Here is a 23834-nt window from a genome sequence, read left to right on the forward strand (position 1 = left end):
GAGTTTTTAAAAAATCTATTTTCATGAGATCTTTAATTATTTTGTTATTCATATAATCCATCATTTTATATTTTCCTTATAATAAACAAATCTACATTAATTTTTCTATGTATTTTTATATTCTATTGTAGCCTCTATGCTGATTTAAAAAATTTTTTTTGCTTTGATACTTTTGGATATTTATAGGTTTTTTTTCCCTCTGCTTTGTCTCTCCCATCTAGTTCCCTTTAAATTTGCTATTTAGATATGTTGAGGTTCAGAAGATAACCCAAAAGGGCTCACAGACTGCAAGGTGTCTCAAAAAGAATTTACAGACTTAAACCCATATGCAAGTCAAGGGGCAAAGTTTATTGTAATTGCAACCCCAAAGCAGGCTAAGTGCCAAAAGAATTTAGCAAAGAACAAAGAGCAGGAAGATAGATTTCTAGGACAAGGAGCTTACAGGTAAGTTTGAAGGGTGGCCTATTCATTACTGTCTCAGGAACTTCTGTATCATTCTCCAGATTATCTGACAGTTAGCAATGTTTGTAGGATTATTCTAAGGCCAGAAGACTTTAAAATCATTGACATTGTTAGATCAGAAGCACTCTAGGTCAGAGAATTTTAAGATTACTGCTGTATTTCCTCTAGAAGCTATACCCTATAGGATACATATATTTTAAAAACATTTTCCATCTAATTAATCTTATGACTTATTAAAATTAAAATTAATCATTAAATGGTCATAAACACTTAACAGGAAAGTATGACAAAGGAAAAAAATTTGAGCAAAGAAGAATGAAAAAAAAGATAGACTTTGAAATAGCCGCCACCTTTTGCATTACCGAAAAACTGTTGGGAATTATCGTAAAGTTTACGAGAGAATTTCCTTTTATTCTATGTGTTGTTAATTTGGGAAAATGGGAAACAGTAGCCGCATTTAAAAATAATAAAAAGTCATGTCATACAGTTAAATGTAACTTGATTTTCCTGAGAGAGAAAAAAAGTCATTCACTTTTTACTCTGCCAAAAGGAATCTCGAAAGCTTTGGGGGAATGTCCGCAGCATTCATATTAAAAACACAAACCATAACACTTTCTAAACTACAAAGAGTTATAAAATGGTTGCCTCAAAATGCCCCACCTCGCGCACCGGAACAGGCGGGGCGTCAAGTGAGGCCTCAGGTAATGCCAGAAGAGTGGCTTCCGTTTTCGCTCTCTCCCTTCCTCTTGAGCTCACGCCCATGACCACGCCCGCGAGGGCCCGAGGGGCTTTTGCTCTTGGTGGTTATTTCTGCTGCCAGATGCTGCGGTGGACTCTGTACTAAAGCCTCCGGGAGGCGGGGGATGGATGCGGATTTATCGGCAATTACAGTTTATTTCAGCAACGCCAGGAGCTCCGCTGTCACCGTCCCGAGTCTCGCCATGAACAAAGATTCCTCAAGGAGAGAAGACTTGGGAGCGGCGACCGCCGTGGCGCGACTCAAGGAGCCGGCGGGACAAGTAGGTGGGGCATGCTGGTGGCGGGTGGGCCTTTCACTCAGTGGTGCCACCTGGGACGTTTGTTTGAGGGAATTGGTTGAGAGAATTGTACTAGGATTAAATTATCCTTCCTACCCCTCCCAGTTAAGGAATCTGCTATCCATTTTCTGTGAGAAGCACTCGCATTCATTTCCCGAAAATAACTAAGGAAGATGGCTTTCAGAACCGCGCTGCCAGCTTTTCTTTTGTGGGGTTTTGTTGTTTTTCTAAAACTACAAATTTCATGTAAATTGTATTTAATTATGTCTTAGTCAAAAGACATAAATGATCACAGTGACCATGTGTCATTGTGGATAGAACGCTGGGCTCGAAATCCGGCTTCCAATGACCTCTGACCATAGGTCATTTTTTCCTCCTCCAACAACTAATTATGACTAATCCTGTTGATGGGTAATGGTCTGGTGGTGGTTACATTTCTATTTCTGGGGGGAGAGAGGAGGATTTGAGTTTTTTCCTCTGGGGTATCGTCACTGCTAATTCGGACTAATGATTTTGTAGGGATCTTTGCCTGAATTCTGAGGAATTATTCTGAGGAATAATTCAAACCATATAACTAACTTTCAGAAAGCCACTTCTTCAAATTTTGAGAAGTTATTTTAGAAAGCATTTAAAAAAAACACTTATGCATACTTTTATAGAGGGAAGAAACATTTTTGAAATAGGAATTATTAAATTGAACCTGCTTATTTTTCTCCTTTTAGTGAGAGTGTCTCTGCTTTGAATTATCACCATAATAAACTGAACATGTTTGCATTACATTGCATTGCACAAATTGAGTTTCTGGAAAGGTTTTTAAACAAATTCAGTTATTCAGTTATTTTAAATAACATTTTGCAAAACATACTATTTTTATAAAGGATAATTTTTGTAATAGTGATGTGATTTAAAGATCAATTTGATGTTGAAGAGGTCATGTGAAGAATTCACAATGGCCATTCTCTTTGGTTAAAGTTAGATTTGTTTAAGGTAGAGCTTACAGACAAAATTACACCAGGAATAGTAAATATGAATAAGAGTGGGAGAGCATAAGTTCCTCTGTGGCTCAGAATGGAGTAGTCAGCATTTTGGTCTGTGGAATCCTTCCCATTGAGCAAGCAATTTTGGGATAGTTTTTTTTTTTTTTTTCTCTGAGGCTGGGGTTAAGTGACTTGCCCAGGGTCACACAGCTAGGAAGTGTTAAGTGTCTGAGAGCAGATTTGAACTCGGTCCTCCTGAATTCAAGGCTGGTGCTCTATCCGCTGCGCCACCTAGCTGCCCCCCAACATTGACTCTTGCAAAATCTTCTGTTCCAACTTTTTCCCTCCTTCCCCCCACCCCTCCACCCCTAGATGGCAGATAGTCTCATAAATATGTATACATATGTTGTATTTAACATATACTTTAACATAAGGCCCAAGAAACAGCGGGTGGTTCCGTTGCTGACTGTGCCCACCACTGAAAGAACCTGGCAGTGATGGCGTTTGACCCATGGACATCAAAAACTGTTGGACTTGAAAATCCTCAGGAATCATTGGATTCTCTGAGGCATCATAAGACTGTTGCTGGACTTCAAAAACTTGTGGGGATCATTGGATTCCCTAACATATAAAAAGACTGATGTGGGATTTCAAAAACTTGTGGGGATCATTGGATTCCCTAACAGTGAAGCAATGGACAATAGATTGGTTTTGGACTATCTCTTGGTTGCTGAAGAAGGGGTATGTGTGTCTGGTGTTTACATACCCTCCTTCTAGGACTTCTGGAAATCTCTTACAATACCATGTTGATTTATATTGTCTGTTATATCACTACTTGCATGTACAATTCCTGTTTGTTACACCACATGGAGTCTGCACTGACTGTGGGGAGAGTCACCACTAATAGCCTCTGCGTTATTGCTATGTGCTTGTGTAATAACTCCCATGTTGATGGGTTTGTGCATACTTGTCTCTAATAAGGCCCTTCAATCCAGAAACCCGCTAGCAAATCCCCACTTCTCTTTGGTGCTTCTCATCTCCCTTCCTGAGATGTCAGGGAGGGCGTGATTATCTCCTTTTTAGTGCTTTCATCTCCCCTCCTGAGAAGTGGGGGGGGGGCATGATCACCTCCTTTTTGGGGTTCTCATCTCCCTGAAAAGTCAGGGATGGCGCTACCTCCTGTGGTCTAAAACAAAAGAAAGAGGGAGATATAAAGGGCTAGAACTGAGCAATGCTCTTGGATAATGAAGCACGTGAGACTAATTGCCAATTGGACGGTTCCCTATTAACTTGTTTGAAGGTTGACCCTCCCCAGCTGTTCTGTGCTGACTTGATTGGTGGGACAAAGAGGGGGAAGTGACTTGTGTGGGAGGAGGAAGAGAAACTTGGGTGGTGGAACTCACGCTCACTTGCACTCCTGACCTGGCGTTGGAGGTGATGGTAAAGATCTAGAATAAAGACATTTAGTGATCCTGACTCCTGCTGATTTCTGGAAAGATAGAGTTCCATTATTGGCCCTAAATATGTTAAAGCATATGTTAAATACAAAATATGTATACATATTTATACAGTTATTTTGTTGCCCAGGAAAGATCAGATTTAAAAAGAAAGTAAAAATAACCTGAAAAGAAAAAAACCAAAAATGCAAGCAAATAGCAACAGAAAGAGTGGAAATGTGATTCATACTTATTTCCCAGTGTTTTTTCTCTGTTTTTTTTTAAATTTTATTAATTTTATAATTATAACTTTTTTTTTTTTTTGACAGTACATATGCATAGGTAATTTTTTTTTTTACAACATTATCCCTTGTACTCACTTCTGTTCCGAATTTTCCTCTCCTTCCCTCCACCCCCTCCCCTAGATGGCAGGCATTCCCATACATATTAAATATCTTATAGTATATCCTAGATACAATATATGTGTGCAGAACCGAATTTTTTGTTGTTCTTGGATTCAGAAGGTAAAAATAACCTGGGAAGAAAAACAAAAATGCAAATAGTTTACACTCATTTCCCAGTGATCCTTCTCTGGGTGTAGTTGATTCTGTCCATCATTGATCAATTGGATCTGAGTTAAATCTTCTCTATGTTGAAGACATCCACTTCCATCAGAATACATCCTCATACAGTATCATTGTTGAAGTGTATAATGATCTCCTAATTCTGCTCATTTCACTCAGCATCAGTTCATGTAAGTCTCTCCAAGCCTCTCTGTATTCATCCTGCTGGTCATTTCTCACAGAACAATAATATTCCATAACATTCATATTCCATAATTTATTTTGGGACAGGTTTGCAAATATCCCTCCCACCACTGAACAGCAGTTAGCTGAGGGTCTTAGATTTTAAACTCTGACCTTAGTTGAGGGTCTTAGATTTTAAACTCTGGAGATTTGAATGCCATACTTCCTTTGATCGTAATAGATGATAGAGGGTCACTAGAGCTTAATGAGTAGGAGGAAACATGTTCCAGCCTTTAGTTTAGGAAAAGTAATTTGACAACTAAATGGAAGATAGATTTGATGGGAGAAACTTGAGGAAAATTGACCAGCCAGGTATGTGTGACGATGGTCTGTGTCAGAGTGATTGCAACTTCAAAGGACAGATAATGCAAAAGTAGAATCACCTATATTTAGAACACATTATATGTGAGAAAGAGAGGAAGGAAGGAATTCAAGATGGCACTTTGGTTGTAAGCCTGGTGATTGAGAAGGTGAGAGTACCCTTGACAGCAATAGAAATTTTAGTAATGAAAAAGTATAAGGGAGAGTAATGTGAAATATCTCTGGCAAGCAATTGGAGCCAGATTTTAGAAGGCTTCAAATGCCAATTTGAAGTATTAAAATTTTATTCTAGAGGCAGTAAAAAAAATCACTGAAGCTTCCTGAGGGAGCTTAGTGATTAAACCTGTGCCTTGATAATATTCCCCTGATAACTGTCTGGAGAATAGTGACTGGAAGACCAATCTTGCAGGCTATTGCAATTATGTAGGCAAGAGTTAGTGAGGTTCTTAAATAGAGGGCTAGTTGTTTACCGGTGTTGTAGAGGTAAAATTTATGAGATTTGTCAATTCAACAGATAAAGAGGGACGAATAAGAATGTAGATGTTAAAGTTTGGAAATCAGGGTAACAAGTTAGGAGTACTTAAAGGTAGTGGTACCTTTGACCTTAGAAAGATTCCAAAATTATCTCAGTCCAACAACATAATTTTGTTTTCTAGCAGTCTAGTGATTTTGTTTTATCAGCAATCTCTTTTAATTTCTAAATCCTCAATAGCCTTTTCTCAATCTTCATTCTCTTTAATTCTCTACATTTGAAAAAGATTTCCTTTATTGAATTCCCTTAATATATTTCACTTTGTAGCTTAAGAACTAAGATTTATAGTACTTTTAAAAAAATATGCATGATGATTAGGACCTCAGATTCATATTTTTCCCTTTATTGTCTTTTAGCTTATTTTTAAAATTCTATTTATTCCTAATCCTAAAAAAAAAAAAAAATCAAAATTACATCATCATTTGAAATAAGTTAGTTTCTGGTTTTTGCTTGTCTTTTTTTGTCTTTCTCATATTATCAAGAAAGAAATGGTAGAGTGGGAGAAGCTCGACTCTGAGTGAGAAGACTCTCATTTCCTTGTCCAGTGCTGGCCCTCATACTAATTACCTTTCTACTTTTCACTCTCTGATATGATAATGGGAATGTAGATTTAGAGCTCAAACTGTCTTTTCTTGTGGGTCATCTAGTTCAATCCCATCATTTTATAGAGGAGGAAACTGGTCCACAGAGGTAAATTGAGGGCTTGGTTCTTAATTTCTTTGGACAGAATTCTTAATTACAAACATTGGAAGGAAAACCCCTCACATACTATTATCTTTTTTTGTTTGTTACAGATACAAATGAATTGTGATGGAAACTTTGAAAATGTAGAGCTAGGTGTCATAGGGAAAAAAAAGAAAATTCCAAGACGGATCATTCACTTTGTCAGTGGTGAAACCATGGAAGAATATAGTACTGATGAAGATGAAAATGATGGTAAAGAGCAAAGAGATCTTTTATCTACTATTGATCCGGTAGGTTTGTTACTTACTCTTTTTTTATTATCTTTCATTTACTCAAATAAATGTCATAAAAGTGTCTATCTCATGTTTTTTTGGTAAATATTCATGACTGTTAGGTGTGTGTATATATAATTTTGAAAGAAGAGTATAGCTCAGTAAATTGTTGTGCTTGGAGTGTCTGCTGTGACATTTCATAACTATAAAATTATGAGCAAAATAGTGTAAACTCTTAGAGCCTTAGTTTCCTTCTTTGAAAAATAGTGAGGATCACTTTCTAGTGATCATCTTTCTAATTTAGTTCTTAAAATTGTTGGGAGACTCAAATAAGAAAGTGAATATAAGCAGTTATTAATGTTGTCTTGAGAGATTGATATGCTTTACATTATATGGAAACTTTATATACAGCAATATTAATATCACATTAATCAATATTAATATCACAATTAATATCAAATAATTCTTCAAGTGTCTTATTGGAAAATCAAATAACTAGTGATTATATGAAACTCTTTGTTAATAAGTAATATTAATAAGTAATTATTAATAAGTATGTCAAACTATTCTTTGGTTTGTACATATTTTTGGAAGTGAGATAATAGGCCTTATAGTCCTTTTGTCTTTCTGCAAGTATGTATGTAACAATAGGGAATAGTTAATAGTAATGATGAATAAATAATTTACTTATAGAGTAAATGCTGTGTGCTAGCCACTGTGCTAAGCATTTTACAGATATTTTCTTTGATTCTCACAACAATGTTGGGAGATGGGTGCTATTATTTTCCCCAAGTTACATTTAAGGAAGTTGTGGCAAATAGTGTCTGAAGCTGATCTTCTTGACTCCAGGCCCACAATTATATCTACTGTACCACCTCAGCTATAACCTCTTTATATAGGGATAAATCAGCCTGAACATTCTGTGTTCTACTTTTGTGCACTGTAAGAATCTAAAACTTTTCTCAGCCTTTTCCAAATGAGCTGAAGGAGTAATTAATATGAAAAGAGAATCTGTTAACAAGATAAATTAAGATTAATTTATTTTCATTAATTGCTGAATTTATTACAGTTAATTGGCCCCTTAAGATCATTTGAATTATAGATTGAAAGCTGCAAGAATCCCCAAAGGCCATCTAGTTTTAGATGAGAAAATTAGGGCCCTGAAGAATCCATGTGTCTAGAGTTCACATGACTTGTCCGAGGTCTGCTAGATGGCAAAAGGCATTTGACTTCAAATCCAGCATACCTTCACTTATATCATGCTGTTTCCAAACAATAAAATTGTAGTTAGTATATGGACCAGCTGTCATCTGTGGCACATTTTTACCTTTACTTTCAAACATTCTTAGTACTTAAAAACAGAGCTCTCCTTCTACCTTTTGAGGTGACCTCTGATGTGACTATAGAGGGCAGAGCACTCAAAAATAGAGATTTTCACTATTTTACAGGTCCACTGTAGTTTGGGTAGGGAAACATTAAAGATCTTCAATTCCAATTCCAGAGTCGATTTTAGACAAATTAGACTTTTCTATATAGTAAGCTATACAACAAACTAGTTTTAATAATGTATCTCTAGGATTCACCTAATCAAAAATTATGGATGTTTCAAACTATTGGAAATTTTTGTAATTTTTCTTCTTGAGTTAGGAATACTTGTTTTCTTATTATAATTTTGAATGCATTTAATGAATGAGAAAACTCATTTCTAATAGGGAGACAACACATATAGAAGGTTCATGTTTCAAATCAAGTGGAGAATTTTCCTGGTTCTTAAATTGAAGTGCAGAGAATCTGAAAGTACATCTTTTAAAATGTCATTTCCACTGATAAAATCTTATCAGTTTCTAATGTTTAACCATTTGACAATGGCAAAACCTTTGAGGACAAGAACTTTCTTCATTAATAGTGATAGCAAAAGCACCAGCAGAACCAGTTACTTGGTGGTATCTTCACTGTGAGTGCTTCCACAGATGTTGCCAGACAGGACAGACAGACCAGTTCTGGTCTGAGAGGGACTGCTGTTCCTAAGGCCATTGGGTTCAAGGTTCTGAGTTATCTCCATGGAATCTGAAGGAAGTGTGGTAGGGTGGTGGTAGAAGTATGACTTGCCTTCCTTGTGTTCCCTTAGAGTGCCTTGCATCTTCATCTAGGTAGGCTGTTTAATTATGAAACATAGTTCTGAATTTACCTAAGCTGTTTTTAAGTAGAGCCAATAGCATTTAGTAACGTGAGGATGAAAGAAAGAGAGGAAGAGCTTTAGTGATGGAAAAATGGTTTTGAAGTTAATAGAAATAAGGTAGGAACACATTAGGTTTTAAAGAGAAAATATTTTAGGCATGTCAGTTTTGAGATGGGATATTGGGCATTTGTAAATGACATTTGAGAGACGTATTGGATGGAGATAGATATTTGGAAGCTGTTTTGAGTTCAGGTGATCATTTGAATTATGTAAGACTATGAAGAGAAAGAAAAGAGTAAAGAACTAATATTTAATGGAATGCCTACATTTGAGAAACTGAAAGAAAAAGCTAGGTGTAGAGATGTGAGAATCAGAGGAAGGGCATAGACCATGAGGAAGGAGAGGGTATGATTAATCCCAAGTTCCAAAGTCTTTAGAGAAGTCAAACAGGAAAACACCATTGTATATGGCAATCATGTAGAATGTCTGGCTTCTTGTTGGTTATGAAAGAAGCTAATTGCAGTACAATACACAACAAGCAATTACTGTGTCTCTTATGTATAATGTTAGCCACTGAAGGAGATAAAAAGTTTAGATAAGACAGTCTTTTCTTGATGATAGCCTATTTGTTAAAGAAATGAATAAGGTGAAGTCATTTTTGTATAGAACATTTTTTTTTTTTAGCAAAGAAGGAGAGCAGAGTTCTACAGAATCTTTTGAGAAAAGGTGGTTCCAAATTTTTTTTTTTAAAGACGTGAAGAATGAAATATATTTGTAACCTCTGAAAGGTTTTAAGTTAAGGGCAAACACAGTTTTATTTTATCTTTTTTTTTTATCTGTAGTCCCTAGCATAGTGCCTTGCCTGGCTCTTAATAAATGTTTGTTGAATTTATTTCAATTTGTAGGTAGAGGAGGAGAGATTGAAGCTGGAAGAAAGAAAAGGGATGATGGATGGCTCAGGGTCTTGAAGGAGGTAGGAAAATGGGGCCAAGGGCAAAAATTATTTTGTAGTGATATCCTACACTACTTTTTACTGATTTAGCAAATCAATATAGGTACTGGAGGAACAAAAAGAAAACAAAGTAGCATTGTATAAGGAAGGATATAATATTGTTATGGGCCAGAACTCTGAAACGAGGATTCTTACAAGATGTTAAGTCAGTAGAATTGGTAAGACAATGGTTATGTAGTTTAGCATGGTGATTAATAGTTCTCTAAGTTCAGTATAATTAATTTAATCTTACAACAAATAATGGTTTCCTAGTGATATAATGACTGGTTTATACTCAGTGTAGAGCATATAAACTGGGACACAGAGCCAGAAAGGACAAGAGGACTGGAGGCAGGAGCTCAAGTTCTTGGAGCCAAGGAGAGCCAGATTCATTCATCCCATCTCACACCACCTTGGTGGCAGGGTTCTCCTCCCTAGCTTCTCCACTGAAATCAAGACTCTGGAAGGCCTCTAAGAAAGCTAGCCTGGGCCCCAGGAAAGGACACAAGATTGTGATGGAGATAATAAAGGATTTGGACTTTAACACCTCGCTGTTCCTGTGGTGATTACTTGGCTGAAACGAAGGCTGTCCCAGACCTTCAGAAAACCAATAAGAACACTACATTTTTGGCGCCTAGTGTAGGGCTAAGGACCTACATCTGTGATCCAGAAATTGGGGCGAGTACAAAAACAGACAAGAAGGAAACTTTAAGGGCTAAAGTAGTGTTTCAGCAGAAATGGGACAGAAATGGACAAAGGAGCCTTTTCGACCTTTGGGAGGACTTCCAGCCAAGATGGCAGACAGGATGTACACATCTGCTTAAGCTCCACGTTTTCTCTCCTGATAAGCCTTGGAATTAGTGCTTGACTGAAAAAAACCCACATATAATTACCAAGAGAAGATATCTTCGAAAGTCGCCAGAAAAGGTCTGTTTTTGCTCATGGGTGGGGATGGTTTTAGATTGGGCACAAACTGAAGGCAGGCAACTGCAGCACAGCAGAGTACTATAGGCAGCTGAAACAGATCTAAGGGGAGAGGGGTGTAAGCTCAGCTGTTTCTGTGGAGAGAGCTTTAACACAGTATTGGCTACTTTGCCTTGGCAGCAAGCCAGTAGATAAGCAGAGAAGCTAAAAACACATGGGGTGAAGACTGAAAAGCTAGGGTCTCTGGACCTGGCCACACCCATTGGAGTGACTCAGCATGCTCTCATAGGGCACATTCAGTGCAGTCATTGCTGTCATGCTAGTGCCTCACTTCTGCCCCCTACAGTCTATAGAGGAAACTTGGTAATAATACCATCCAGCCTCGCCAAAAAAAGCAGACCATTTGTTTTCCTTGTTAGTTTGTTTTCTTTGACTCTTCTTTAACAAAATGAGCAAAAAATTAAAGTGCACTCTAACTATTGGTAGCTTCTATGTGGATAGAGAGCACACTTTAAACCCTGAGGAGACTAAAAACAGACTATTTCCAGATGAATCCCCAAAGGGGGATATCATCTGGTCCTCAGCGCACAAGACTCTCATGGAAGAAATTAAAAAGGCTCTCACAAGAGAGCTAGAAGAAAAATGGGAAAAGGAAAGGGAAGCTTAGCAAGAAAGTCTGGATAAATCATCCCACTCATTTAAAGATAGAGTGGATAAAGAAATCAAATCCTTGAAAAGCAGAATTAGTGAGTTGGAAAAAGAAAGTCGCTCTCTAAAAAATAAAAACAACTCACTTAAAAACTCAATTGAACAATTAGAAAAAGATATTTTAAAAGTGAGTTAAAAATACTTAATTGAAAATCAGAATTGAACAAGAATTGATTCAAGGAGAAATATAATGGTCAAATTCCAGAACCATCAGATGAAGGAAAAAATACTTCAAGCTGCTAGAAAAAAATCATTTCAAATATGGAGGAGCCACAATAAGGATTACTCATGATCTAGCAGCATCCACATTAAACGATCACAGGGCATGGAATATGATATTCCAAAAGGCTAAGGAAATTGGTATGCAGCCAAAAATAACTTACCCAGCACAAATGAGCATCTTTTTCTAGGGAAGAAGATGGACATTCAACGAAATAAATGAATTCTATCTATTCTTGATGAAAAAACCAGATTTAAACAAAAAGTTTGCTCTCCAAATATAGAAATCAAGAGAAGCCTAAAAAGGTAAAAAGAAATCTTGGGAACTATATTTGTATACATTGTTCTAGAAACTAGAGGTGGAAAGGAAATTGTACTCAGAAAAGGGTAAAGTGGGGGTACTACATCTCATGAAGAGGCAAAGGAAACCTATAATATCTGAGAGAAAGAATGGAGGGGCATGAACATAGTGTGTATTATACTGCCATCAGAATTGGCTTAAAGAGAAAAATATTAGAAATATTTTATTTATGGTGAAACTTCATTGAAAAGTGGGAGGGGGAAAGTGAAAAGGGAAGGAGTAAGCTAAACTGAAGGCAATACAGAAATTTTGAGGAAAAGGGATAAGGTGGGGGGAGGGATACTAAAAAGGGAGGGCTGTGAGAAGCAAGTGGTGCTCGTATGTTTAATACTGGGGAGAGGGATAAGGGGGAAGGAAAGGAGAAACGCATAAGCAGGAGTTAACAAGATGGCAAGTAGTATAGAATTAGTAATTTTAACTATAAATGTGAATGGGGTAAACTCCCCCATAAAGAGGAAGCATTTAGGAGACTGGATTAAAAGCAAGAATCCTATACTATGTTGTTTGCAGGAAACATACCTGAAGCAGGGTGATACTTACAGAGTAAAGGTAAAAGGTTGGAGCAAACTCTACTATGCTTCAGGTGAAGTAAAAAAAGCAGGGGTAGCCATTCTGATCTCAGATCAAGCAAAAGCAAAAATTGATCTAATTAAAAGAGATAAGGAAGGACACTATATCTTGCTAAAGGATAACATAGATAATGAAGCAATATCAATATTAAACATATATGTATCAAGTGGTGTAGCCTTTAAATTCTTAAAAGAGAAATTAAGAGAACTGAAGAAGAAATAGACAGCAAAACTATAATAGTGGGAGATCTAAACTTTGTACTCTCAGAATTAGATAAATCAAATCACAAAATAAATAAGAAAGGAGTCAAAGAGGTAAATAAAATACTAGAAAAATTAGATATGATAGATCTTTGGAGAAAACTAAATGGAGACAGAAGGGAGTACACTTTCTTCTCAGCAGTTCATGGAATCTATACAAAAATTGATCATATATTAGGACATAAGAACTTCAAACTCAAATGCAATAAGGCAGAAATAGTAAAATCATCCTTTTCAGACCACTGCAATGAAAATTACATTTAATAAAAAGCCGGGAGAAAATGGACCAAAAACTAATTGGAAACTAAATAATCTCATTCTAAAGAATGATTGGGTGAAACAGCAAATCATAGACATAAATTCATCTAAGAAAATTGCAATAATGAGACGCCATACCAAAATGTATGGGATGCAGCCAAAGTGGTAAATAAGGGGAAATTTCATATCTCTAGAGGACTACTTGCATAAAAAAGAGAAGAAAAGATTAATGAATTGGGCTTGCAACTAAAAATGCTAGAAAAAGAACAAATTAAAAACCCCCAATCAAACACTAAACTTGAAATTCTAAAAATAAAAGGAGAGATCAATAAAATTGAAAGTAAAAAAACTATTGAATTAATCAATAAAACTAGAGTTGGTTCTATGAAAAAACCAACAAAATAGACAAACCTTTAGTAAATCTGATTTAAAAAAAGGAAAGAGGAAAATCAAATTGTTAGTCTTAAAAATGAAAAGGGAGAACTTGCCACTAATGAAGAGGAAATTAGAGCAATAATTAAGAGTTACTTTTCCCAACTTTATGCCAATAAATTCGATAAATAAAATGGAAGAATACTTTAAAAAATATAGCTTGCCCAAATTAACAGAGGAAGAACCCCTGTTCTAAACTCTGTTCTAGTCTAAACCAGGGGTTCTCAAACTACGTCTCACAGGCCAGATGCAGCCCACTAAGGACGTTTATGTGGCCCGCCGAGGTATGGCAAATGGACTGAGAAGCGGAGACAGAGTGTGAGTTTTTGTTTTTACTATAGTCCGGCCCTCCAACAGTGAACTGGCTCCCTATTTGAAAAGTTTAGAACACTGGTCTAAACAATCCCATTTTAGAAAAAGAAATAGAACAAGCTATTGGTTAATACCAACTCCCTAAGAAAAAATCCCCAGGACCAGATGGACTTACATGTGAATTCTACCAAGCATTTAAAAAACAATTAACTCCAATGTTATTTATAAACTATTTGAAAAAATAGGTATTGAAGGAGTCCTACCAAATTCCTTTTATGACACAGACATGGTACTGATACCTAAACCAGGTAGGTTGAAAACAGAAAAAGAAAATTATAGACCAAATCTCCCTAATAAATATTGATGCTAAAATCTTAAATAAAATATTAGCAAAAAGATTACAGAAAATCATCCCCAGGATAATACACTGTGACCAAGTAAGATTTATACCAGGAATGCAGGGCTGGTTCAATATTAGGAAAACAAAAAGCCATATGATCATCTCATAGATGCAGGAAAAAGCATTTGACAGAATCCAACATCCATTCCTAATAAAAACACTTGAGAGGATGGAAATAAATGGACTTTTCCTTAAAATAGTTAGGAACATATATTTAAAACCATCAGTAGGCATCATATGGAATGGGGAAAAAAGTGGAACCTTTCCCAGTAAGATCAGGAGGGAAACAAGGTTGCCCACTATCGGCATTACTATTCAATATTGTATTAGAAATGCTAGCCTCTGCAATAAGAGTCGAGGAAGAAATTAAAGGAATTAGAGTAGGTAATGAGGAAACCAAACTATCACTCTTTGCAGATGATATGATGGTATACTTAGAGAACCCTAGAGATTCTACTAAAAACTATTAGAAATAATTCATAACTTTAGCAAAGTTGCAGGATACAAAATAAATCCACATAAATCCTCAGCATTTTTATACATCACCATCAAAATCCAATAGCAAGAGATACAAAGAGAAATTCCATTCAAAATAACTGTTGATAGCATAAAATATTTAGGAATCTATCTACCAAAGAAAAGTCAGGAATTATATGAGCAAAATTACAAAACACTTGCCAAACAAACAAAGTCAGATTTAAATAATCGGAAAAATATTAAGTGCTCTTGGATAGGCCGAGTAAATATAATAAAGATGATAATACTCCCTAAACTAATCTATTTATTTAGTGCCATACCAATCAGACTCCCAAGAAACTATTTTAATGACCTAGAAAAAAATAACAACAAAATTCATATGGAAGAACAAAAGGTCAAGAATTTCAAGGGAATTAATGAAAAAAAAAATCTAATCAAGGTGGCCTAGCTGGACCCTACTCTCAAACTCTATTATAAAGCAGCAGTTATCAAAACCATTTGGTATTGGCTAAGAAATGGATTAGTTGATGAATGGAATAGGTTAGATCCACAATAGAAAATACTCAATAACTATAGCAATCTAGTGTTTGACAAACTTAGAGATCCCAACTTTTGGGATAAGAATTCACTATTTGACAAAAACTGCTGGGAAAATTGGAAATTAGTATGGCAGAAATTAGGCATGGACCCACACTTACCACTATATATAAGATCAAAATGGGTCCATGATTTAGGCATAAAGAATGAAATCATAAATACATTAGAGGAACATATGATAGTTTACTTATCAGACTTGTGGAGGAGGAAGGAATTTGTGACCAGAGAAGAACTAGAGATCATTATTGATCACAAAATAGAAAGTTTTGATTGCATCAAATTAAAAAGCCTTTGTATAAACAAATTTTAGAAGGGAAGCAACACTGGGAAAACATTTTTACAAGTAAAGGTCTGATAAAGGCCTCATTTCCAAAATATATATAGAATTGATTCTAATTTATAAGAAATCAAGCCATTCTCCAATTGATAAATGGTCAAAGGATATGGACAGACAATTTTCAGATGATGAAATTGAAACTATTTCCACTCATATGAAAGAGTGTTCCAAATCACTATTGATCAGAGAAATGCAAATTAAGACAACTGAGATACCACTACACACCTGTCAGATTGGCTAAGATGCTAGGAAAAAAATAATGATGAATGTTGGAGGGGATGGACATTGATGCATTGCTGGTGGAATTGTGAATGAATCCAACCTTTCTGGAGAGCAATCTGGAATTATGCCCTAAAAGTTTGATCCAGCAGTGCTACTACTGGGCTTATATCCCAAAGAAATACTAAAGATGGGAAAGGGACCTGTAGATGTGCCAAAATGTTTGTGGCAGTTCTTTTTTAGTGGCTAGAAACTGGAAAAGTAATGGATGCCCATCAATTGGAGAATGATTGGGTAAATTATGGTATGTGAATGTTATGGAATATTATTGTTCTGTAAGAAATGACCAGCAGAATGAATACAGAGAGGCTTGGAGAGACTTACATCAACTGATGCTGAGTGAAATGAGCAGAACCAGGAGATCATTATACACTTCAACAACAATACTATATGAGGATGCATTCTGATGAAAGTGGATCTTTGACAAAGAGAAAATCTAATTCAGTTCCAATTGATCAGTGATGGACAGAGTCATCCACACCCAGAAAAGGAACACTGGGAAATGAGTGTAAACTGTTTGCATTTTTGTTTTTCTTTCTATGTTTTTTTTACCTTCTAAATCCAATTCTCCCTGTGCAACAAGAGAAGTGTTCGGTTCTGCACATATATATTGTATCTAGGATATAGTATAACATAATTTACATGTATAAGAGTGCTTGCCATCTAGGGGAGAGGGTGGAGGGAGGGAAGGGAAAATTCGTAACAGAATGAGTGCAAGCGATAATGTAAAAAATTACCCAGGCCTTTTACACCTTTTCTACTTCAAGGAAAATGTATAGAGAACATGGTTAGACCCATAAATCAAGATTTAATTGTAAATTGGAACAGATCATTGAACTTTTAGTAACAGTACAGTACATATCCCTTTGCTTGTCAAAGAAAAAGAATTAGATCCAGAAGAGTAGAAATTAGTAGAACAATTAATGAATATTACAGTGATAATGGTATGCATTCGATTTCTAAAGAAATCTTCTAATACATATAACTTAATACAATTGGCTTTAGTAAATTACATAAGTGTTATAATAAGGAAAAAGAAGAAAGAAGAGGAGGGGGATGATACTGACAAACTAGGTGAAAAGCATGAAGAATTAGATGAGAAAGGAGTTAAATACAATTCTGATGTAATCAAGGAATGTGGTGCTTCACAGAAGGAGCCATTAGGGCCTTCCCCAATCCCTGACCTACCCCCCTCAATTCTTCATAGATGGAGGGAATATGAGGAGGGGGAGAGGCAGTGATACCATCAGCACTACCCATGAAGGAGCTTTGTTCACCCCCTAAGACGAGATTACAAAAGCTAAAAAAGGACAGGATATGTTTGATTCAATAGAAGCATACCCTGTGATTGAAGAATTTGATTCTTCAGGTCAACAAAGGAGAAAATACACTCCTTTTGATCTGGAAATTATCAAAGATTGTAAAAAGGGTTGCAATGGGACTACATTGTCTTATGTTAAGATGGTTTTAGAGAATTTGGCTTATGAAATTTTAATCCCTAGTGATTGGAAATCTATAGTAAGGACATGTTTGGAACCTGCACAAAACCTGTGGCTTTCTGAGTACAGAGAACTATGTAGGATACAAGGCCAACGAAATAGGCAAACTAGAGTTATAAATCACCTTTGACCAGGTAAAGGTAAATATCAATTTACAGGTAAAGGTCAATATGCAGATGCTTTAGCATAATTAATCTGTGCTTTAGCACAGATTAATTACCCTTTGATAACATATGAGCAAATTGCTTCTGCTGCTATGAAAGCATGGGGCTCCCTCCCAGGAAAAGATGGAGGGTGGGAAGTCTTTACAAAACTAGAATAAGGTCCAAATGAACCCTTTGCTGATTTTGTGAGACATCTGCAAATAGCTGTCAAATTAACTATCTGTGGAGATGCAGCTACAGCAATTATGATAAGACAACTCACTAGGGAAAATGCTAATGAGGTTGGTAGAAGAATTATTGGTAGAAGACTACACAAGCATGCTCCTTTAGAGGAGATCATAAAATGATACAGTGGGCACAAATGCTTTTTATACCCAGGCTATGATGCAGAACATGGGAAGACAGGGTCCCTCTTGACAAGGGATTCTCAGAGAGACCCCTCATTGCTTTCAATGTAGTAAAGTAGAGCATCTGAAAGCTCAATGTAGGCATAGAGACAGAGTGAGAAGACCCAAAACCCTATGTTCAAAATGCAATAGGGCTTCCACTACGCCTCAGAAAGAGAAATGAGAGGCAGGGCCCAGCTCTATAGTTGTCTTTTCTAAAATATGATCTTCTCTGGGAGCAGGTTTCTTGGGAGGCTTCTGAGAGCAGCCTTAGTTTCAGTCCAGTGTAATCACCCCAAATGCAGCCAGGAGTTAAAGTCCAGATCCTTTATTTTCTCTTTCCAAGAAATGTCTCCTTCCTTGGGCCCGGTTACCTTTCTTAGAGGCCTATCTTTCTCCTTGGTTCTGAGAGCTCTTGCTTCTAGTCCTTTGCCTCTGCCAACTTCAGCCTTTCTTCCTCCAAATGTCTCCAACCAGCACAAAGGTGGAAGTTGGAATGAATCTGTCTCTGCCTCTAAGAGTGAGCTTGTCCTTTAGTGGCCTCCTCCTTATATATACTCTCTTAAAGGTGTGAATCTTGTGGAACTCTAATAAGAACTAAGTACATTAGTGAACTAGAGAACTGTTAAGTACTGTGCTAAATTAGATACTTATTGTTTCTATCAATTCCAATGACTTAGCACCTGGTAAGAATCCTAACACAGCTCCAAGAACTCAAACAGAAAATAGATAGGGCGTGATGGTAGCCAAAGTTATACGCAGAGAGTCTTTAGAAGTTCAGGACTGTGATAATGATCAATCAGCAGAGAAGCAATCAGATGGGAGAAAGGGGTTACATGATCAATCCACCAAAAAGCAATCAGGTAGCAGAAGGAGATTACAATTGGGAAGAATACAGACTTTTTAATTCAACAGAAGGCAGTATCCAGTACAAGCAGCTCCAATGTAATTGCCAGGTGATGAAGAGAAATCTAGAAAGTGGTGAGTGGAAGGGACTAGATAGGTTTACTGCTTTGGAGAAAGGGTTTGCTTGTTATCTCCACAGATGGAGAAGGAATCAGATGGGTGCCAACAAGCTGTATTTGCCTTATCCATCAGAGAGACAGAAAAAGAGAAAAAACCCTGGAACAAAGGAGAAGACCTAAGAAACATCTGACACTGAAAGACCATGGCTGATAATGAGACTGTTTATAGAACCTTAAAACCAGCAGGAACTGTTGATAAGACTGTTGTAGAGCTTCAAAATCTTCAGGAATCATTGGATTCCCTGAGACATAAGACTGATACAGGATTTCATGTTGTTGGATTTATGTGTACCTGTTTCAAGTGAGAAATCTGCTAATCTGGTTTGATTCCCCATTATCCTTTGGTTTTCATCTTCCTGAGATGTCAGGGATGGTCTGATCACCTTCTCTTTTGGTGTTTTCACTCCTTTTTTGAGGAGTCAGGGAAGGTGTGATCACCTCCTTTTTGGGGTTTCCAAATCCCTCTATTTTTGTCCGCTGGAAGTTTTGATTTCTTTCACAGGTTAATTGTACATTATTTCAAACTCTGATTCTTTTTGTACAGCAAAATAACTGTATGGACATGTGTATATGTGTGTGTGTGTGTGTGTGTGTGTGTGTGTGTATAGTATTTAATTTATACTTTAATATATTTAACATCTATTGGTCAGCCTGCCATTGGGAAAGAGGGGAAAATTGGAAGAAGGGGTTTTGCAATTGTCAGTGTTGAAAAATTATCCATGCTTCTGTCTTGTAAGTAAAAAATATAATTAAATATTAAAAAAAAAAGACAGACAAAAATTACATGGAAATTACATTTTCCTATATACAACAGAAATATCCAAGTGCACTTCCCCCCCCCCCTTTTGCTCTGAAGATTTGAGTTGAAGTGCCCCCTCTCAGAGCATCCAATCTCATCCCCTGGGCTCCAGCAAATGCACACCCCATACCCCCCAGGGGTTTGGCAGACCAAGGTCAGAAGGAGGTGCCAATCATCCTGGCCAATCATAGAGGCCCCCCATCCTGTATCTTTAATAGAACCCTTTTTCCTGGCCCTCACCTTTTAATCTGGATCACCCAAGGATCTCAGGGCCCACAAGGATAGTTAGTTCAAGGGAACATTAACAGATAGTGCCTCTATGGATAATGCATGCTTGAGTTACCTGGCTCTCTCTTACCCAAGCTTCATCTTTGAAGACTTGGTATGCCTTCTGTTTATATCTGAATGTCTGTCCTAGCTTAGGCCCATTTTTCACAGAGAGGGAGGCTGAGAGTCTGATTGGCGAACCCAACCTGGTACCTACTTTGAATCAGAAAACCAGCTATCTCTCTGGGAAGCCACACATCCTGAGTGGAGCCTCCATAAACTGTGAGGGACAAGTGCAAGACCCCTTTTCCAATTAACTAATTAGAGACATCTTCAGGTACAAAGAGAAAGCATTTATTTTATCCCTGCAGGGAGAGACCTAGACACTTGGGAGCCATCCCAACTCCACCATGTGCTCCTGGAACCTGGCCAGCTTCCACCTTGTCTAGGACTTTAAAAAAAAAAGAAAAAAGTGAAGTGACCTGTGTAAGGCAGCCAATATTGGTGATCATTGGTCAAAGATAGTCAGTCTATTCAATAAGAAGGCTCAGATCTTTTGCTTTTAAGTTAATTTTAAATTAATTTTTATAATTATAATTTTTTTTGACAGTACATATGCATGGGTAATTTTTTTTTTTACAATATTATCCCTTGTACTCACTTTGAATTTTCCCCTCCTTCCCTCCACCCTAGATGGCAGGCAGTCCCATCTGTTAAATATGTTATAGTATATCCTAGATACAATATATGTGTACAGAACCGAATTTCTTGTTGCCCAGGAAGAATTGGATTCAGAAGGTAAAAAGAACTTGGGAATGGGGGCAGCTAGGTGGCGCAGTGGATAGAGCACCAGCCTTGAATTCAGGAGGACCCAAGTTCAAATTTGGTCTGAGACACTTAATACTTCCTAGCTGTGTGACCCTAGGCAAGTCACTTAACCCCAGCCTCAGGAAAAAGAAAAAGAAAAAAAAAAGAATCTAGGAAGAAAGACAAAAATGCAGTTTATACTCATTTCCCAGTGTTCCTTTTCTGGGTGTGGCTGATTCTGTCCATCACTGATCAATTGGAAATGAATTAGATCTTCTCTTTGTCAAAGATATCCATTTCCATCAGAATACATCCTCATACGGTATTGTTGTTGAAGTGTATAATGATCTCCTGGTTCTGCTCATTTCACTCAACATCAGTTCATGTAAGTCTCTCCAAGCTTCTCTGTATTCATCCTGCTGGTCATTTCTTACAGAACAATAATATTCCATAACATTCCTGTACCATAATTTATCCAACCATTCTCTAATCGCATTTTCCAGTTTCTAGCCACAAGCAAAAAGGGCTGCCACAAACATTTTGGCACATACAGGTCCCTTTCCCCTCTTTAATATTTCTTTGGGATATAAGCCCAATGTCACTTTACTTTCTGCAAGTTCAGGGTTCAAAGTTAATCCCTCCAGAGATCATATGACCTCCTAAGGGTCCCAGCTCTGGCAACAGGGATCATGTGACTCATTATTGAGAATTCTTAATCCAATCAGTTCCATTCAGTCCCAATTCAGGAATGGAGATTGAAGGGGTGAGTAAAAGGAAGACAATTCCAACTATAGAATACAGCAGTTTAGAAAAGGCTAGTAAAACTCCATAAATACAAGGAGAGCTTCAAAACAATTGACTTGACCAGAAGGACTTTTATGAATATATAAAGAAATGAAGCAAAAGGATAAAATGAAAAAGTTGCTTAGAACAGAAGGTAGAAGGTAGAAAACATTATTCAAGTAGTGAACTCCTTGAAAAGAATGGAATTCAATTAGGATCTCTAACCAGTTTCCTGGATTTTGCTTCAGTTTCTAATGATCCCATTTGGATGCTAGTCTCAGTCTTGCTTCTGGATCCATAGTCTTGGAAGATGTCAGTCCAGGCAAGATCTCATCCATGCTTGATGAGCATTATGCTAGATGCTGAGGGATTCAAAGACAAAAACAAAATAACCCCTGCCCTTGAAAACAGAAGAAATAACCATAGGCATAAAGGCTTGTGCAAAACATATATATTAATATCTCCTTGAGGTAGATGACATGAGCAGCTATAGGGATCAGGAAAAACCTCTCCCTGAAGAAAGTGATGTTCAATTTAAGATTTGAAGTAGACTAAGAAGACTTAATGAAAATTTATGGAGAGACTCAGGAAAAACATTATAAGGACAGGGACTGGCCATTGCAGAGTGCATAAGGATGAATAATATATTAATAAGACTGAAAAGTGAAGATGAACTCAAGTTGTAAAGAACTTTTGATTCCGAACAGGAATTTATTTTGATCTTAGAGATTAATAGCCCATAGAATTTATTTAGCTGGGAAGTGATATGGTTAACTATATATATAGAACAACAATACTAAAAAATTTCCAAACTTAGATTAGTAGCAGTGACCAGTTTTGGTCCTGAGTAACAGATGAAGAAATATTTTCTAAATGATGAATTGTGACTGTGGGAATAAAATGTTGCATATGTTGCTATTTGTAGCCATTTTTGTCTTGTTTTTTGTGTAATTGTTTTCCTTTTGTCAAGGCATAAATATTTCTTTTTAAAGAAATGATCATATCAGATTAATTTGATATAATTTATTTAGATTTTAGTAAGGCATTTGACAAAGAAAAAGACAAGAATCCAGGGCAGAATTTGGGCGGGGGGAACCTTCTATGCTTAAGGGTCAGAAGGAGGGTAATAAATTATTGAAGGGAGAGCATTTTTTTAAGAATCGCCATTTGAGAAATTTTTTTTTATTTCCCAAATGAAGACCTTTTGATTTTTTTTCAGCCCCACTGATAGGATGTGAATTATTAGACCAGAAGCATGTGTCTCTGCTATCCTATTTCTTTTGCTTATGAAATGAACAAGGAAGAGAAAACAAAAACAAACTTCTCAAGGGATCCCACTTTGTAGGATTGTTGTGAAGAGAATGCTTCACCAGCTTTCAATTGCTTTATAACATAAATAAACATGAATTGTAATTTTTATAATCAGAATTTTAGTGGAAATTTGACAATTTTATTTGCCTTTACTTTTTTCCCATACTTTATATGAAGTTTACAAGAACTGTTATTTATTTTTCAAGTAATAGATTTTTATTTTCAAAATATATGCAGAGATAGTTTTTAGCATTCACCTTTGCAAAGTCTTGTGTTCCATATTTTTTCTTCCTCCCTTTCCCCTTCCCTAGATGGCAAATAGTCCAATATTATGTTAATCATGTGCAATTCTTCTATACATATTTCCACAATTATCATGCTGCACAAGAAAAATCAGATCAAAAAGGAAAAAAAAAACTGAGAAAGAAAACAAAAAGCAAGCAAACAACAATATAAAAAATGAAAAATACTATAATGTGATCCACATTCAGGCCCCACAGTTCTCTTTCTGGATGCAGATGGCTCTCTCCATCACAAATCTATTAGTATTGACTTGAATCACCTATTGTTGAAAAGAGCCATGCTCCTCAGAATTGATCATCGTCTAATCTTATTGTTGCTATATATAATGATTTCTTGGTTCTACTCACTTCACTTAGCCTCAGTTTATGTAAGTATCTCCTAGCCTTTCTGAAATCCCTCCTGATCATTTCTTATAGAACAATAATATTCCATAACATTCATATGCTATAACTTATTTATCCTTTCTCCAACTGATGAGCATCCACTTTGTTTTCAAGTACTGATATTTATAAAATCAGCAAATTCTTTGAATTGTTATAAAATGTTAAAATATCTAGAGTTTTCTTTGGAGAACATGTTTTAAATAGTTTGCAAAATTTAAGTTTATGTATGTTAGTTCTCAGCTCATTGAGCCTCTAGTGGAGTGATAATATTTTTTA

The 23834-nt window shown here is 36.5% G+C and overlaps 2 protein-coding genes across 4 annotated transcripts in view; both read left to right on the forward strand.

The window, feature by feature from the left end:
* SRP54 (signal recognition particle 54) overlaps positions 1-23834 on the forward strand; it is a 114523-nt gene that overhangs the window by 66497 nt on the left and 24192 nt on the right. The gene's annotated exons all lie outside the window — the stretch shown is intronic.
* Positions 1204-20315, forward strand: FAM177A1 (family with sequence similarity 177 member A1). 3 transcript variants are annotated; one of them, XM_074290690.1, is made up of 4 exons: positions 1204-1481; positions 6366-6545; positions 9612-9679; positions 18926-20315. In XM_074290690.1, the coding sequence occupies exons 1-3, from the start codon at positions 1326-1328 to the stop codon at positions 9672-9674; spliced, it is 399 nt and encodes a 132-aa protein (XP_074146791.1). In that variant the 5' UTR covers positions 1204-1325; the 3' UTR covers positions 9675-9679; positions 18926-20315. The 3 variants fall into 3 exon arrangements, with proteins under 3 accessions (XP_074146791.1, XP_074146792.1, XP_074146790.1); XM_074290691.1 differs by having other exon boundaries at positions 18979-20315; XM_074290689.1 differs by lacking the exons at positions 9612-9679; positions 18926-20315 and adding an exon at positions 9997-10387.

The sequence above is a fragment of the Sminthopsis crassicaudata genome, chromosome 2 (genome assembly GCF_048593235.1).
Source record: "Sminthopsis crassicaudata isolate SCR6 chromosome 2, ASM4859323v1, whole genome shotgun sequence".
Lineage (NCBI taxonomy): Eukaryota > Metazoa > Chordata > Mammalia > Dasyuromorphia > Dasyuridae > Sminthopsis > Sminthopsis crassicaudata.